The 17,525-nt window shown below is 39.7% G+C and overlaps 1 protein-coding gene across 1 annotated transcript in view; it reads left to right on the forward strand.

Annotated features, from left to right (window-relative positions):
- The first annotated feature begins 476 nt into the window (after positions 1 to 476).
- Positions 477 to 17,525, forward strand: part of lgr4 (leucine-rich repeat containing G protein-coupled receptor 4) — a 28,246-nt gene continuing 11,197 nt past the window's right edge. The window contains exons 1-5 of the mRNA XM_017404288.3: positions 477 to 1,305; positions 9,122 to 9,193; positions 13,421 to 13,492; positions 13,983 to 14,054; positions 17,013 to 17,228. Of these exons, the coding sequence (XP_017259777.1) occupies positions 1,130 to 1,305; positions 9,122 to 9,193; positions 13,421 to 13,492; positions 13,983 to 14,054; positions 17,013 to 17,228 (608 nt within the window). The 5' untranslated portion in view covers positions 477 to 1,129. The remainder of the gene's footprint in view (positions 1,306 to 9,121; positions 9,194 to 13,420; positions 13,493 to 13,982; positions 14,055 to 17,012; positions 17,229 to 17,525) is intronic.

The following is a 17,525-nucleotide window of genomic DNA, read 5'->3' on the forward strand; positions in this document are numbered from 1 at the left end:
TGCGGAAAACGCAAGAGAGAGAGCATATTTCTTCACGTCTTGCGGAGTACAAGTCCAGCTTTGGAACTGGGACACGAAGAAATCAAAAATCTACAGCTCATTTGTAGTTCTTAACATATTTAGGATGCTTTCCTGTCTGACTAGTTTATGCAAATTAGGTGATGACATCATTTAGTAACTTCTAGGACAGCCAATAGCTACTTTCCTTGCTGTGGAGCTGACAAGTGCTTTGTTTACACTGAGTGCGGACCCACATTTCAGAACTGCATGTCAATATAGCTACAAAACTAAGCTCTGTCAAACTGCACCATCTGATATAGCTTAGGTTAGAGTTTTTTTAATGTTTGTTTTCATACTTTGCACTGAGCACCTTTAACCCAACGTGCCTGCAGAGATCTAGTACCTGCAGCGCAGGTTTCAGGGCAGAGCAGGCCGGGGGCCCGGTGCTGCTGCAGGTTGTCCGGTAGGGTGCCTGTCGAGCTGCGAAACACGCCGTTCATGTCAGGACTGGAGAGGAAGGGAGAGCGAGAGCGAGAGAGGGAGAGGGAGAGGGAGAGAAAGAGGGGGAGAAACGCGAGGAATGGCTGAAAACTGACGGTGCTCTCCCGCAAGGAAACGAATCGGGACGCGACACAGAGAGCCAGGCTTCCCGGCGAACGCGGGTTGTTGTTGTCGTTTAATGGGACAGCGAAGGCGCAAGAAAGCGCCCGGTAGGCTCCCGCTCCTGTCGCCGACGCTGCTACTTTACGGACTAATGCGTTAGAAAAAAAAAACAACCAAAAAAAAAAAAAACTGGGGCTGGGAAATGTTTCACGCCAAGGTAAGGCGCCCGTCTTCGAAGGCGCTGTTTGCTTTTTAAGCTAGCCGTTTTTTTGGTTATTTTACCCCCTCAGCCTGCTCGGGCACGTGAACCGCATGAAGCGCTCGACCGTTAAATTTCGAAAAGCGTCGGTTGGGCTTCATCTCTTCATGCCTCTCAGCCAAACGACCACATGAGAAGAAGTCGTCCGGAGTAGAATAAAACCCCACAAACAAAGGCCCCCCCGACTTCCACCACCCTCCCCTTCTTTCTTTCCTATCATTTCTCTTCCACCTGAACCGACGAGGCGCAAAAAGAAGAAGCCGAAAAATGGATTTCCTCTGGCTGTGTTTGTGGTGTTTTCTTCGCCCCGGTGTGTCCGGTGAAGGGCAGTCCGCCGCCGTGTGTTCGCCCTCATGCAGCTGCGATGAAGATGGGGGTGCAGACTGCTCCGGGAGAGGACTCACCGCCGTCCCAGCCGGGCTCAGTACCTTCACCTACTACCTGTAAGTACAACCGAGAGCACCTGCAGGGACATTTACAGCCGTGTGTGCTCTAAAAGCCCCCCTGATGGCTAACTGATGGCTGACTGATGGGCACCACACACCACTGAGCAAACTTTTCTTCCACTTGCTCCAAAGAGCTGTCAGGTTTCTGCTTCACTGTGTCCTAACTTTAGAGATGTCCGCAAGTTTAGTTAAACCATTGAGTATTGTTGCAGATAAATTAGTTGGCACCCTTCCACAAAAATAATAATAATAAATGGTTTTGTCTCATCTGTCGCAGAATCTTTGCTGCTTGTCAACATGCTTTTTGGCAAATTCCTTTCAGGCTTTTTTGTGTGTCTTTCTGCCAGTAATGGAGCCGATTGAGTACCTTGACCTTAGAGTTCATCTTGTCTTTTTTTTTTTCTACGATTTGTACTATTCGTCAGATCTACCTGGGGTCACATTTCCTCTTGCGTCCACGTCCTGAGAGGTTGGCTACAGCCACTCAAACCCTTTAGTTTTTAATGATACTGGCAGCTGTGCTCAGAGGAACACAAAGTTGCTTGGAGATGGGTTTGTAGGCTTTACCTTTAACACAGCTAGCTCTCGCTTTTACTTTTTGTAGCATGGTCACACACTACCACTCCACGGTGTCGTGTGTGTTCCCTTTAAATACGCTCAGTGACTGATGGAAAGCTTCAAGGCACCTGTGATGCTAATTGGGGTGAAACACCTAGTTTGGAACATGACTACGATGCAAGAATTATATATATATATATATATATATATATATATATATATAATTTTTATTTTGTTTACTCTATCACATACTAAAGGCACGCAGCCATACATGAGGCTTTTAATCAATTTACAAAGTCACAGCACACATCTTCTTCTCACTGTTAGTTGCCAATTTGTACACTATTAATTGGGGGAAAAATTAGATAAGTCAGTTATGCATAATTGCTAATTGTCATGCAATTTATAAAATGACACAAAGTAAAAATAAAAAGTAAAAAGGGCTGCATGATATCTGGAAAACAGGATTGTAATATTAATGAATTGTTTGACTATCAGTTGTGTTAAATCCACACTGAATGTTTTGTCGTTACGATCAACATTTTTCATGTGCTGCTGGTGTCCATTTATTTGCCAAATTTGTATTTTTTGCATGCAGTTTATGCTTTTTACATTAATATTGTTCACACTGATGTGTCAGTATCAATGTATATTTTGTGCAGCCTTAAAAAAATATACACCCCACATTTCCAGGGAGAAAAAGATAACTACAAATGGTTGTTTTATTAAAGTTCAGTTCAAAAATTCAAAACATAACATGTACAGAAAAAAATCTTCATAGTGTAGATTGCAATTCAGTGATAGTTAAGTAAAACCCCCCCAAAAATCAATAATTGATCAAAAGTCTTGTTAAATGACAGACCTTTGGAGTTCTGGATGTGTTAATGGTGTTTTTTTATTGTTATTATTATTATTATTTAGGACAGCACAATAATCCATGGTGTTTGTTCTCAGCAGCCCATATATTCATTTATACTATTTTCTATTATGCAACAAAGTGTGCTATTTAAGGTACTTTTGTAAAGTAAAATAACTCTTTTTTTTTTTTTTTTTGTCAGAAATGAGAATTTTTGTTTCAGGGTTGAATTTAAATCTAGTAAATACACACTGGGATAGATACGGGTCAGTCATTTATGTCTGAAAGCTGTTTTATGAACAAAAATTGTGTCAAATGTGTCTTATTACATTTTCTATCAAGTCTATTAGTTCAACTACTGCTACAAAAGGCAAGGCGCTCAGTCTCATAAAAAGTGAAGCAAACAAACACCGGGTAGGCTAGGACTTTATGGAGTGTTGCAGATATGGTTGATGATTGCCTCATGAAGGTAACCGTTTGTTTCACAACCTCTGGGTTAATCACAAACCAAAGTAACCACCCCTGAATGCCCTTATTCAAAAGACAAATAGGAGAAATCATGGCTTTAATTTGACCACAGGTGCCTCCTCGTGTCAGATGTGGGACTTGGTTAAGGCTTTCTCGGTTTGACTTGCAGAGAACGGACGAGTGCTTGTTTGTGGGAATATCAGTGCCTTTTTGCAACATAAAAAAACAAAACACCAAAACCAACCGTGTGCCACTTGAAAGTTAACAATGTCAAGCATGTTTGAGGTAAACTAAACAATGAAAGCTCAGTGCCTTCAGCTGAAACTCCCAGCTTCACCATCAGTGCCCTCCAATCTTTTCAGTTTATAACAACAGATTTACATGTTAATCACTTTACCAAATGTCTTATATTGCCCGCCGCCAAATGCGATGTTTTCGCCCATGTCTGTGTGTGTATATCTGTTAGCAAATTATCTCATGAGCAACTGGATTAACTGTAATAAAACTATTAGAAATTGTAATCATTGGATGTAGATCTACAACTGATTTATATTTTTGGAGCCAACCCAAGTGAAGATGGCTGCTGTAACTTGGATGATTTTACACAAATTGAGCTAAGATTTGGTGCGGTGGTAGCCGAAAGTCATCCTCAACAGATATTCTGAGCGCTAACAGATTGCACAAAATATTTGGCGTTAACTATTTGGAGACAACTCTGTCCGTTAGCAAATTATCTCACGAACCATAACAGATTTTAATGAAACGTTCTGGAAAAAAATAGTCATTGGATGGACCTCTACAACTGATTAACTTTTAAAGTCAATCCAATTCAGGTTGGCCAACACCGCCAATCAATTTTAGCAAACACAAAATGGCTATAACTCAGCCAATTTTACAGATATTGAGCTAAAATCGGATGTAGTAGAGTTATTCACAGCACATTCTCTGTGCACGACATCTTACAGTATCGTGTGAGGTTGTTCATAAAGTTTTTTCAAAGTTTGACCAAAACGGCTATAATTCTGTCATTTCTTAACAGATGATAATCTTAGTTTAAAACTTTGGCATGAAATGCAGCGGGTGATATGCATTTCTTCAAGGAATGTTAAGCCTTTAAATACAAACCTCTAGCTTTTACACCATTTTTTTTTTTTTCCAGTGTTGCCAAAACCAGATTTTTTATTTTTCTGTGTTGGGTACCTTTTTTCTGCTTTGCACGTTAAGATCTAAATGCTTAGTGACAGCTTTAAAACCTAAACTGCCTAATGGGTTCACCTTAGTTTTAAAAGGTTGTTTGTCCGACTCTCTGTCCTACACTCATTTGTTCTCCTGGTCTCTTGAACTTTCGTTGTCCTCTCCCGCTCCCTCCGTCTTTTGTATGTGGAGCAGCGGGGTTAGGGATCATGATGGATTAGTGTGACATATTGCAGCTGCAAAGGCTCCTTCTCTCAGGGCTAATGCGCCCACAGTGGTATGCTGATGTCTTGAAGAAAGAGCTCACGTAGAAGTGTTTTGTCTTTACATTACTTGTTTGCAGTTTGCCATGTGTTTCCAATCAGTGTGGTGGAACGGTGACAGGAAAAAAAAGTATAAACTTTGCTGAAAAATCATCTGAGTTTGAGCAACAGGACGGAGAGCGTGTAAAATTAAATAATCAAACACACTTGCAAAATTGTGACTTCAGTGCTCAAAGGCAAAGACATACCTCAGTACAAGGATGGGTATTGTTGTATAACTACTGTTGATATAATAAATCACAAGACAGTGTTTGTTCTACCCTGAATTTTGGCTCGAGTTTTGGCTTTTGTGGCAACAACCCTGTCACAGAGAAGAAGATGAAAAACAAAAGAGACCACTCAGCCAGTATTAAAGCAAACAATCCTTTAGACAGCATGTAGTTTACCTGTTTCTGACTCTGCAAATGTTTCCTCTTTGGTATATTGCCATGGACAGATACTCTTGCTCGCTTAGGGCGCATGAGGGAGTTTCTACAGCTTACATCTCAGCTATGTTAAGTCCTTTCATAGAGTGAATGACTCTAAGGCTTGGGGAAAACTGAGGGGTGGCGTCAGGGGTCTTGGTCCCAACTGGTGGAACTTGCTGGCTTCACCACTGGAGCCCTCAATTCATTTTAACTGAATGATACTTTTGTTCTTGGTCAGTAGAGGTGAAAGGAGCTACTCAGTAGTTCCCGCTCCAAAACAGGATGAGCTGTGGATTGGAGAATATTACGGTTCCCTCCCCCCGCCCCCCTTGTTCTCACTTTTCAGCATTTTCCTTCAATTTTAATTGCACCTATTTCCATTCCCCAATCACACAGTTGTTACCTGTTGATGTTTCCAACATTTAATTACACATTTCACTAGTAAAGCATGCACAATACTTCATAGACAGATAAAACCTGAATCATTATTGCTTTTCTTTTTTAGTGGGCTTGTGTGAGGTACTTATTTATCGTTCAAAAGGACCCAAAATTTCTTGCACCTTCCAGCTTGGAAGAACAAACAGGAGTGTTGCAGCTGGGAGTCGTGAAGTGAAACTGTGGTGTTAAAAGCACCTAAAAAAAGACCCTCTTCTGAAAAACTAATTATTTTAACTGAATAATGACTTTAAAGTATAGTGTATTTGTTGTCATGTAGCCATATCACACAAGCAGCTGACCTATAACCATCGGACTGTATGGGGTAAAAGGCTAGTTTTATCTTTTTAAGTACCAGTTTTGGAGCTACTGCTGAGTTGTTCATGAGCTCTTTGAGTTGATGTTTCAAGAGGTTACCTGACAGGTTAGATGAAATACCAAAGTAACATATTAACACTAACACTTCAGTGATAGCAACAGCAGTACACAGTAGCTTATCCATCTCAGTATTATACATCAACCAATAAACTCGTAACCAAAGTTGTTTTTTTTAAATACTGGTTATACTGTCATCCGGATCATTGTTCTCAGCTGTATTTAGTCCTGTGCAGGTAATATACACACAGTGGTTCTTTTCTTTTGCACACCAACTCAGATCATAACATCACAGTCTCAGATTGAGCTGCACTGTGAGTTATTAACTCACACATCTCTAAATTTCTGTTGTTTTTTTAGACACAGATTGGATAGTTGGATAGTTGGATTATACATTTGTTTTAACAGTTTCTGTTTTGCAAAAATCAGTCATAACTTTATGACCGCTAACAGGTAATGTGAAAATGTTGCTCATCTTGTTAAAACACAATGTTCTGTTGGGAAACCTGGTATTATTTTACCACTTGTAGCCACCAACCTGAATATTTTTTGCCGATCAGTCGTTCCCTTCCACGCAGCAACTGCACTGTCTTACAGTTCTACACCCCTCACAAGGACAGAAGTGGGGTTCCAACAGTCCAAGACAAAGAGTCTAAGGTGCCCCCTGGCCACCAGGTTCAAAAGATACCAATTTGAAGGCATCCATGATAAGCAAGTCCATTCCACAGAGAGCCCACAAGACAATCTACAGAGCTCAAAAGATCTGTTCCTGGCACCAGTCGCTCCAGGAAATGATCCTATCATGCCCCGACTAGTCAGTCGGTGTATGCTCAATATTAAGTGGGTGGTTATAATGTTATGGCGGATCAGTAAATGAGGTAAAACAACAAAGCTAATTGAAAAACCATAGTTTGTGGTTTTTAAAAGAAACAAAAATGTTGTCTTTTGCCTAAAGATGCTTGTTTTGCAACTACCAAATCAACGTGTTTACGACAGCTTCAGGAAAGTGATTCTATCAGGATGTTAGTAGTTTTCAGACTGAGATAAGATGGTTTTAAAACTATCATTTCATTTCATCATTTAATGCACATTTTCATGTTTTTGTGACAATGAATGCAAAAAGCAATTTTAATGTAATTTTGCTACATGAACTGGATGTTTACCCTTAACTTTAGAGCTGTAGTTTCCCTGTTTAGCATGTCTCATGCCTTTCTGCTTCTTCTTCTGTTAAAATAAAACCAAGGGGCACATGGAATAGGAATTTACAGATACCTGTTTGTAGAAGCATTTAAGCCCGTCACCATTTATCACAGCTGCATTTTTAGTGTCCTCTTGAATCTGTCTTAGCAGGGACAGGCCAGGGCCTTGATGAGTAAAGCAGCCAGGCACAGAGGGCGGGAGGAAGTGTGATAGAGTCATTCAGGCCTCCAGTTATTCCCCAGCCTGCATGTGGTTTATTCCAGTCAACAGTTTTGGGAAGAACTTAGTTAAATATGAAGTTAGACATGCATAAATCTGACCAGTGGCAGCAGAATGGCAGCAGAGGTTACAGACCACCTTGAAAAAATGTTATCAGGGTAGGAAAAAAAAATGAAATTATAGTAAAGGGCCGATGTTGATGGAACTGTCGTTGAAGCGGATAGTCTATATGGTAATTGGATAACCAGGTAGGTGGAGATGGGACAGAGGTCACTGGGATGATGAGGGCTCTGTCAGTGTGCACCTTTTAAAGCCTTTGTGTGTGTGTGTGTGTGTGTGTGTTTGGGTCTGCAGAGGAAGGGCAATGTGATCCTTGTAGATTTCAGGGGCCCACACACCAGGTCCAAGAGAGATCTGGTTGTAAAATTCAAGACGGCCAGTTGGGAAGTGAAAAAGGAAGGAGGGTGCTGGGAAGTTTTTTTTAATTTGTGTATCCTGGATAGTATTTTCTGTCTTTTTTTTCCCAGTCTTGATTGTTCCATATCTTTTAGATGTGGGATCTAGGGGCCTTTTCTTTGAAGCAGGTTAGTGAATTCCTAATCAAGATTAAAGATTCAGACCTGAGTTTGCCCTCATTGTCCAAGTCTTTTCAGAAGGCCTCATGCCATCGCTCTTCTTCTTCTTTTTTGTTTTTTGGTGGCACTCCCTTTACATTTCATTGCAAAACACAATATATATGTAAACATGTTTTAAACAATCATTAGGACATTTTTAAACACATTCTCACATTAGGCTTGTTGGGGAAGCAAACCAAGTCGTGTGTGCATATTTGTCAAGCTGCTACATGTCTATCTTAACTTGTTGATTTGAAAAATGAAGATCCCTTGGGCTAAATTGGAAGGGCGTTTTCGGTGTTATTCTTTTTCTTGAGTTTAGCATTGCACAGATACCAAAACATAAAGCAGATGAGGATGAATAAAATAAATGCACATTTTTTTATATTAATTTTTTATAAATGACATCATGAATTATTTTATAAAATTAGGCTTCACACAGAGTTTTCTTTTTTTTTGAGGTAGTTTTCCATTTAATTTCTTTTAAACTTCTACAACACTGTACTGAACCGGCATAAAGGGCAACGTAATAAAATGACTAAATCTTTGAGCAATATAGGTTTTTCTGTGGTAGATGTTGATGCCAGTCTTTAGAAATCAGGACGGCATTGGCCAATATACAGCTGTTGGTTTTTATTTCCTGCTTGGTCATTGTCTAAGTATGTACGAGCATGGCTAATAACCAATTTTTTGAAAAACTAGCAATTATTAACCGAGTTATTGGTTGGCTAATTAGTTGACCCACCTTTACTTTAAAACAGAGGTTGACTGATGTGATTTTTTTCTGTTGCTGATCTTTAGAAATCAAGTATTTTTTCATTTAACAAGATCTGACTATAATTGTTTAATAAATTAATGTCTATTTAACAACCCTTAGAACTTGTACACTTAAAAAAATAGTATTTAGTAGAGGATTCTTACTTAAAAACTAAATTATAGACTAGGTTATTGATTAAGTACGCACAGGAAGGGCTGATTACCAATTTGTTAAAGGTGGTCGATATCGAACGATTAAAATTGGTCGATTGATCTGTCTATCTCTGCTTTGAATCATGGACATCAAATCAAATAATCTGAATTTATCAGTCATATAACTTAAAACAGTGTAAATGTACGCTTGACCTCCAGGCATTTAACTGTTTCTTGTTTTTTATCCTTCCACAGTGACCTCAGCATGAACAACATCACAGAGCTTCCAGCGTATGTGTTCAAGAACTTCCCTTATCTGGAAGAACTGTGAGTACATGCCCCCTTTTTTCTCTCGTGTTAAGGATGTATTTACTCTGCGCAGAGTTGACATGAGGGCTGCTCTTTATGAAACGCACCTGGTTGTTTGAGTTTGTACAGTAAGACTCACAGTATAGGTGCACGACTGGCCCTCCTTCTCAGGTGTGGAAAATAAGCAGGAGGTAACAAATCACTCAGCGTTCGCGACTTGAGCAAGAAGGGCTATAAAAAGATGCCACGAAGCTCAATTAAAAAAAAGAGGGCGGTTAGATGGCACGCATTGAAGCAACAATTGGGTGGATTTTAGCTTTTAAGGGATTATAATGGTAGAAACATATCTGCATTTAGTCTGCGCTGAATGGACATAATCTTGGCGGGTGTCTTTTCCTCACTCTTTAAATACGCCGCTGTCTGGTCTGGTTCTGCCGTGAGTCAAAGATAAAAATCAGTCTACCTGGTATCAGGTAACACGCAGCGTTGTGAGCGCGAAATGACCATCGAGTTAAAATCCTCCAGCGGTTTGCGCTCCGCTCGGCCTTTTGTGAGCGTGTTTTTTCAGCTCCTGTGCATCTTTCAGTCACGCGAGTCTTAACCTTTTTTTTTCTTTCCCTTACACCGCTCTAATCTGCTTTGTTGAAAGGCAATTTAGTTTTCATCGCATTGTGAGGAGGAATGCAAAGCAGGAAGGAGGATGGCAAAACAATGGTTTCCATAGCAACGAGCATAAAAACTCCACCAGTCTCATCACGACTTCTGTCTTTTCTTAACCCGTCAGAATTGATAGACGGTTCCTAAGTTGTCTTTTTTTTTTTTTTTTTTTTTTTTTTTTTTGCTTTAGGGTTGCAGCAGTGTCAGTGAACCGAAGCATGAGCCCTGAGGGCAAAAACAAGGAGAGCTGACAGAGAAAGAGATCAGGGAGGGGAGAAAAGGAGCAGACTGTCCTTAGACAGGGAGACAAGGGAGAAATATACTTCATCCGCAGTCACGCAACCTCCTTCACTGTTTTTTTTTTTTTTTCTAAAGACCCAAAAGCTCAACAGATGTGATGACAGAGATATTCTCTGTTTCATTCTGCAGTTTGTTTATGTTCCTGACGGTAACCTGCCTTTTGAAGACTTTCTGTTCAGCAATTGTAGCTTCAGTTCATCGTTATCAGCTATGGGACGCGTTTTCCAGAGAAATGACTGAATTGGGCCTAATTTTAAATTAAATTAATCATAAATGCAGTTCTCTCTATATATGACATTTTTAGTATTAGATTTTATCTCATATTTATTTGAGGCAAGTCTTTACACTGATTTGTCAGAGTTTTTTATGTTTTATTAATACAAGAAAAGAAGCTGTTGACTGAAGGTGGCGTCTCACTGGGCTGTGACTGTTGGAGACTAGTTGGCAACTCAAAACTGTCTCTGCTGTGGTTTCACCGAACTTTGAGAGTCATGCAGTTGAGTCCTGACCTACCAGTTTTTTGTAAATCTCTGCCTTTTTTGTGTTCACGGCTTGCAGAACTGTATTCTAGGCCGTGCTCGGTATTTTGTTGTCCAAATCGTACCCACCTCGTCCTGCTTTGCACCCAAATTTATGAATTAATCTACTAGAGTACACTTCTGAAACGAAGATATGCAGATTTGGAGCAGTTTTAAAAATGTATATATTTATTATAGGCATGGTTTCTAACCTGAGAGCGACTCGAGATGGGTTCATGACGTCCGCGACAACTCTGCGAGTATTTTAAGAGCAGAATCTTTTCTGAACACATTTAAAATTCAAACCACAAGCCTGCGAGGAACTCACGAGGAAACTGAGAACCACCGCGGATGTTTTGAGACATTTCAGAGACTTCCTCACAGATGCTGCTTCCCAACTGGTTGCCATCAGCAGCCCAGGGAACCTTTTAATCTACATTTCCAAACAAACTGCTTAATTTTTTATCCAAGATAATTTAATAACTGCAACACATATTTTACAGCAAAGCTAATTTGTGCTCAACACTGTGATTTGTAGCTTTTATTGTTTTAATTAATCCTTATTTAAAACTGCAGTTGATATTTTTGTGCTAAAGTTACCTGCTGAGTTTCTATAGTTAAACTATAGTTAAGCTTTATTTATAGAGCTTTGCAGGAAAAAACAAGGAATACATCTATTACTAACTAAAGCAGACATACCTAACATGGTCCATCACACGTTAGAGTTCGTCTGCTTACAATAAAACACAATTATTACAAGGTTTATTGAAATGCGCTGAGAAAAAGAAGTTTAAAGGTTTATCATCATCGCTGCCTGCTCTGACAGCGCTACAGAAAGGTGTGCATTACACATGTTGGAACATGTGGTCGGGGGAGGGGTCCGAGTTTGGATTTACAAGTTGTGGTTTCCCAGATCAAAAGTCAATTTTATAGTTATAACTACATTTGTAGTTGACATAATTTCAGGACTTTGGTTTATTCAGACTAATGTAAATTCTTCACGTGTTTTTGTCCGGACGAACCTTTTACTTATGTTTATGTCCTTCTGGAAGTGTTTTGGTGACAGAGTGAGACGTGTGGGAGTGGTGTTGCACAAGCAGACGAGTTTACCTTTCTTTAAAATGAAAGCCAGGAAAGCCCCGGGGCAAGTTGGGATGAATTCGCCGCGAGGTGTAAGAGAAGAAGCGCCTTTATGTTGTGAAACCTGAAGGATAACTGAAAGATTTGTCAAACCCTGTTTGTATGTAGTAATTTGCAGTTTACGGTCATCACTGCAAGTTCTGAATTGTGTGCTGTCACGTAGTTGGTCATAAAAAAATGTATTTGTACACATTTCTATGGACGTGACCGTTTAGAAATTATTTTAGTGTTTCGGGTAATTGCACGCTTACATCTTGCAGCGGCTCGTTAAAATTAGATTCTAACAGACTTAAAAGAGATTCATCTGCTCAAGTACGTTTGATGTAGTAAATGTTTGACAGTAACTGTTCAGATTTGATTCAGAACTTCAGGTTAATCTAAACTGAGTCTGTTTGCAAAGCTTCTGAGCGTTCATGGCCTAATGGAAAGGCTCTGGTCAACCACAACACAACAAACACAAAAAAAAAGGAGGCTATGACTGACCAACATGTCAGAATGTGGTTTCAGAGCAGTTGCCCTGCTTTTTATGGAGACCGTTGATAGCAAGTCTATAGAAATGGATTTATTTTATTTGGAGGCGAGCATATATATGGAAAGGAAGATGCTGATCAAATTTCAGCTTCATCTATTAATGTGCAAATATTCTGAGTTGGATCTCTGATAAGCAGCATGTGGTCCCAGTTTTCCATGCTGTTTTTGAAACTACAAAATGCACACCTTGTTTATTTAAAAATACTGATTAGCTGCTATAGTGTGGAGAAAAGTTAATTAAACATTAAAGCTACATCTCAGCTGAGCTTAACCGGGACGTGAGCTTTCCTTGGTAAGCATTTGACACAGGCTACAGGGTGATGTTTTATTTTTTGCTCCTTATTTTCCAACAGTGTAGTTTAAAAAAAAATATATGGCGCCCCATGAAATAACCAGTTTTAAGATAACATAATGTTTAAGTGGTCCTCTAACACAGCGGCTCTTGATTTGGGGCCCGACACATAGCAGCTCTTGTCGCTGGGAACCCAGCCTGGTCTGACTCATGTTGCACAGTGATAAATCTGCTGCTAATCTCTCAGGCAAGATAGTGGATGTGGGCTCTGTGTCCCAGTCAGCTTGTCCTGTGCTTATTTACACCCCTGTTTCCTATTTACTTCATGTTCACAGCAGGAAAGGGAGGTGTCCCGGCAGTCATAAATAATTTATACACTGACTGAAACCACCGTCTGATAACTGCAACAAGGCCAGACCGTATAACCGTACGTGTTAGCCTTAAAGAGGTGAATTATTTTTCACCTGCTCTAAAAGGAGTGGGCACTGATGTTGCTCAAAATGGGATCTAAGGAGGGGATATCCAGCTCTAATCTGTTATGGGTGACAGACGAAGTGAGGACAGGCCGTGGCAAAGACACATGTCTCCGACACCCCATGCCCCACATTCAGTTTGAGAGCTGGAACTTAAGCCACCGACGTGCTTGATGCCAAGCTCTCAGCCTGATGCATTTCTTTATTTAAAGTCGAATTGAACCTCGCCGTTTGGAAACAAAAGTGCTTCTGATTTATTGTAATTCTCTAAAACGGTTTGAGAAGCGCGCGAGCTCGTGATTAAATGGAATTATTCTTTTCTCTTCTCATCCAGACGACTTGCAGGGAACGACCTGACATTCATCCACCCCGACGCCCTGTCTGGACTGCATCAGCTCAAAGTCCTGTAAGCGTACACTCTCCCAGCCGATGTCAGCTCACATGTGTACACACACACACACACACACTCTTACAGCTGTGACAATGTGAAGTTTTCCACACACTGCGGAGGGAGTAAATAATGCAGTTTGTGAAATCCTCTTTGACTCAACCATCCCAACTCTAACTGAAAAGAAAATACTTAAAAGTAATTCAAATTAAGCAGTACACTAATATAGCTGCACATGTTTATTCACACTGAGAGACAGAAAATGCTCCCAGTTCCCTGTTGATTGTCTCGTAGGTCTAAGGATCAAAGTCCTGTTATTTTTATTGGGTCAACAGTTTGTAGGAGACTTTACCAAGTTTTTTTCCAGCAGTTGTTTATCTGGAATCCCAATAATGCTGCCGCCTGTTCTAAAATGAACCATTTTAATCAAAATGTTCAGAAAGTTGGTTGAACATTGTTGGCTCTTAACTCGTCTCTAAAACCAGAATCTTTGCCCTTTTCTCTACAGGATGCTGCAGAATAATCAGCTTAAGTCTGTACCCAGTGCATCACTGAAAAGCCTTCAGTCTCTCCAGTCTCTGTAAGTCATCTGCAACAACACACACACGATCTCATGCGTTTTAATGGGGTATTGTCTTTCAAAAAAAGCCTTTAATTTTCAAATGAACCTGCCTGTGCTGCATTAACGCCATTAGAAAAGCACTCAAGGCTGTTATAGAAGCTGCAGCAAACTGGTCAGATCCGGATGGGTAGTTTTGGTTGTAAATGGCTTAACTGGACAAAACATCAGCCACAAAGATAAAAATGTAAAAAAACCAACAACATTATCTTTTTTCCCCCCTGTGATTTTTGAGTTGTGTTGTTGTCAGGAGCTCACACAGATAATAAAAAGGGGAACAGCAGTGGCGATAATGCAGAACAGTTTATCTGTTATTGAATGTAAAAATCTAAATGTTTGGCTCTGAGTATTTGCATAACAAATGCATGCAAAAATGGCTCCGTAGTCAAGAGGGTGAGCTGCTGCATCTCAGTGCTTGTGTTTTGGCTGTCAGATAAGAGTCTGCTGAAGAAATTATCTCTCTGTTGCTGTTTGACACATTGGGTAATTGGACCACCATAAGGGCCCAGATTAACAAACTGGAAGGACTGAAATTCTGCAGAACTCTTCCTGACCTGCAGAAGAGTTTAACTTACATTGTAAATCTTTGTCTTTTCCCTCCTGTAACATTGTGTGAATCCCACTGGTGAAATGTTGCAGCAGCTGTTAGAGGAATGTCTCTGTAGTTTTCACCGTGAATTATACCAGCGTTTGTCGTCATGCGCCCAATTATGTGCCGTAATTCCAGATTGTACCAATAATAAACGTTGCACCTTTCAAACCTCAGGGTGTCAGCGCTGACCTTGAGAGCTTTTTTCCTTCAGGATTCATCTCAGCACTCTGTGACTGTGTGGTTTAACTCACAGTTAACACGACGGGACATCTCTGTGGTGTTCGCTTGTTTAACACAAGGTGAACAGGGTTAGTGTTCTCGTTAGAAATACTGAACTGCATAGTTGCAGCATGTCAGCATCAGACTGCTCGAGCTTAAATCTGTAAAGGTAAATCCATAACAGTATTAGTAATTGATTACTCCCGAAGGTGCACCAAGGTTAGCAACTATAAAAGGGTCTGTTATTAACTTCTGTTGAGTTTCCAAGAGATAGTTTGTTTCTACTTGTACGTGTCTCCAACAGTTTTCCCACATTGTAATATTGTCATTCTGCCTTTGAAGGCCTCCTTAGCTTTATTTCTGTCACCTCTCTCCGCTGCTGAGCCTTGAGCTTGGCAGGGATTTAAACAGTAATGAATCCAGCTGTAGAAATATGCTGAAGACTTAACTTTCAGCTATCGCTCTTCTATAACCCTCGTTTTGTTCTTTGCTTTTCCTTCTTTGTGTCTTACTTAATAGCTGTATTTTGTCTGGGAGGATTGTAAAGTCTGTAGCTGAAGGAATATTCTACAGCTGAGAAAGAACTTGGTTTGTATTAAGCCTTAGAGAGCTAAATGTCAATCAAGATTGTTTTTCTTCTAGCGCAGACACTTGAGGAATTTTGAGGGAGGGTGAGACACTCAGTTAGGGAGGATAGCAGGACAAAACGGCTGCTAAAAGTGAGAAGAACACAGATGCATTCATAACTATATCACCAAAACTCTTAGTCAGGGTTTCAATTTTTAGACTTTATTATCTGGAGTATTAAGCTGTGTCAATTTAAATAGAGTGGACAACTTCTGATCATTTTTTGCCTTTTTATTTGACTAATTATTTTTCATCAGTGTGTTCCTTTTTGTTATTCCCTTGCCTACAATTTGAAGGTTTTGCTAATAGTCAGGCAGTTTGCAATTTACTAAAAGGGTAAAATATTTGTCGTGTTTGTCGTTTGTTTGTTTTGTTTTTTTTACCTGATAATGGTGCTAAAAACTTCCATTTCAAAACCTGAAGTGACAGTTGTTGTTGTTTTTTTTACTAATTACAGTATATAAAGAAAAATAAAAGTGTAAACCAATATGATTGGTTAATATGAATCTGAACCAGTAAAAATAGTATTAATACTGTGAGCAGTCATTATTTTAGATCTTTTAGAGTCAAATCAAGATTTCCATATAAATGTCCCTTACATTTGCACCATTACTGCCTTAGTGCCAGAATTACTAGAATCTGCTGATCATTTAAACACCTCTTTTTTTAAGAGTTTGGTTTGGTCTTACAGCCCCATTCTGATCCACTGTAGCCAAAGTTGTGTGTATCGATGCTGTAGTTGCTGGAAAAGTAAACACAAATACAAACATTCACCTGGTGAGATGTCAAGCTAAATGCTAACACACCTAACACTAACAAGTACATATGCAGTGTATAGATATTTGTGAAGACATTTAAAGTTTTCTAGGCTTCTTCTGTTGTTAGTAACACTTATTTTGAGGCATCAGAAGGTGAAATCAATAAATCACTAGCTCAGGTACTTAATTGTCACCAAATTAGGCACTGAAAGATGAGCTTCTCAGTCTGGGGAATTCTCAGTCTCTAAATTGAAATGGATGAAGTGACATTATTCAAATTCCCCAAAGGTCAGCCTTATTTTATTTTGAAGGTAATCTAAACTCTGCTAACAGAATCAAGAAGATTTGCACCATAATAACAGGATGGTAGTCAGTTTATAACATAATACAGCCTATGAGGCGTTCAGTGTGGTCACCTTCATCTACAATAATAAAACAGGAACATCTTGAGTTAGTTAATGAAGCATTTCTTCCCCTGATGTAGAAAAATATCAGTGTAAAGAAAATATGATGAAGAATTTCTCTGCTCTTCGTGTTAAGATTTCACAATCCTCAAATTCAGTCTTCAACACACTCTGGCCTTATTTGTTATAAGATTCTAAATATTTCTAATCATGTTTGACAACTTAAGACAATAAACACTGTTCTGTGCTGATTTCCTGTCAGTTTCACACAGAAGTGGTCAAACCAAGATTTTTTTTTTTCTTTTTCCTGTTTCTGTAGTCGCCTGGACGCAAACCACATTCAGAGCGTTCCAGAGGACAGCTTCGAAGGCCTTCAGCAACTGCGCCACCTCTGGCTGGATGATAACCACCTGACTAACGTTCCTGTCGGTTCTTTAAGACACCAGGAAAACCTTCAAGCTCTGACGCTGGCACTTAACCGCATCCTGTACATACCAGACAACGCCTTCGCAAACCTCACAAGTCTCGTTGTGCTGTAAGTCGAACGACGCTTCTGCTAATTGCGCTTCGGAATAGAAACTTATTCAGTAGTTCTGAATGTTAACAATGTGTTTTTACTTGACCAGTTTAACCTGTGCCACGGTGCAGAGTATTGTAGAGCTGTTTACATTTTCAGGTGAAGCTGTTTACAACGATGACCATTAGTCTGTAAACAGACTAGATTAGGTCACCATGTAACAAAAGTAAAATATAAACACTCACGGCATTGCTTATAAATAGTTACATGACCATAAGTTTAGATATATTTATCCTTTTTTTGGTGTAAATGTTT

The sequence above is a fragment of the Kryptolebias marmoratus genome, linkage group LG15, assembly GCF_001649575.2.
Source record: "Kryptolebias marmoratus isolate JLee-2015 linkage group LG15, ASM164957v2, whole genome shotgun sequence".
Lineage (NCBI taxonomy): Eukaryota > Metazoa > Chordata > Actinopteri > Cyprinodontiformes > Rivulidae > Kryptolebias > Kryptolebias marmoratus.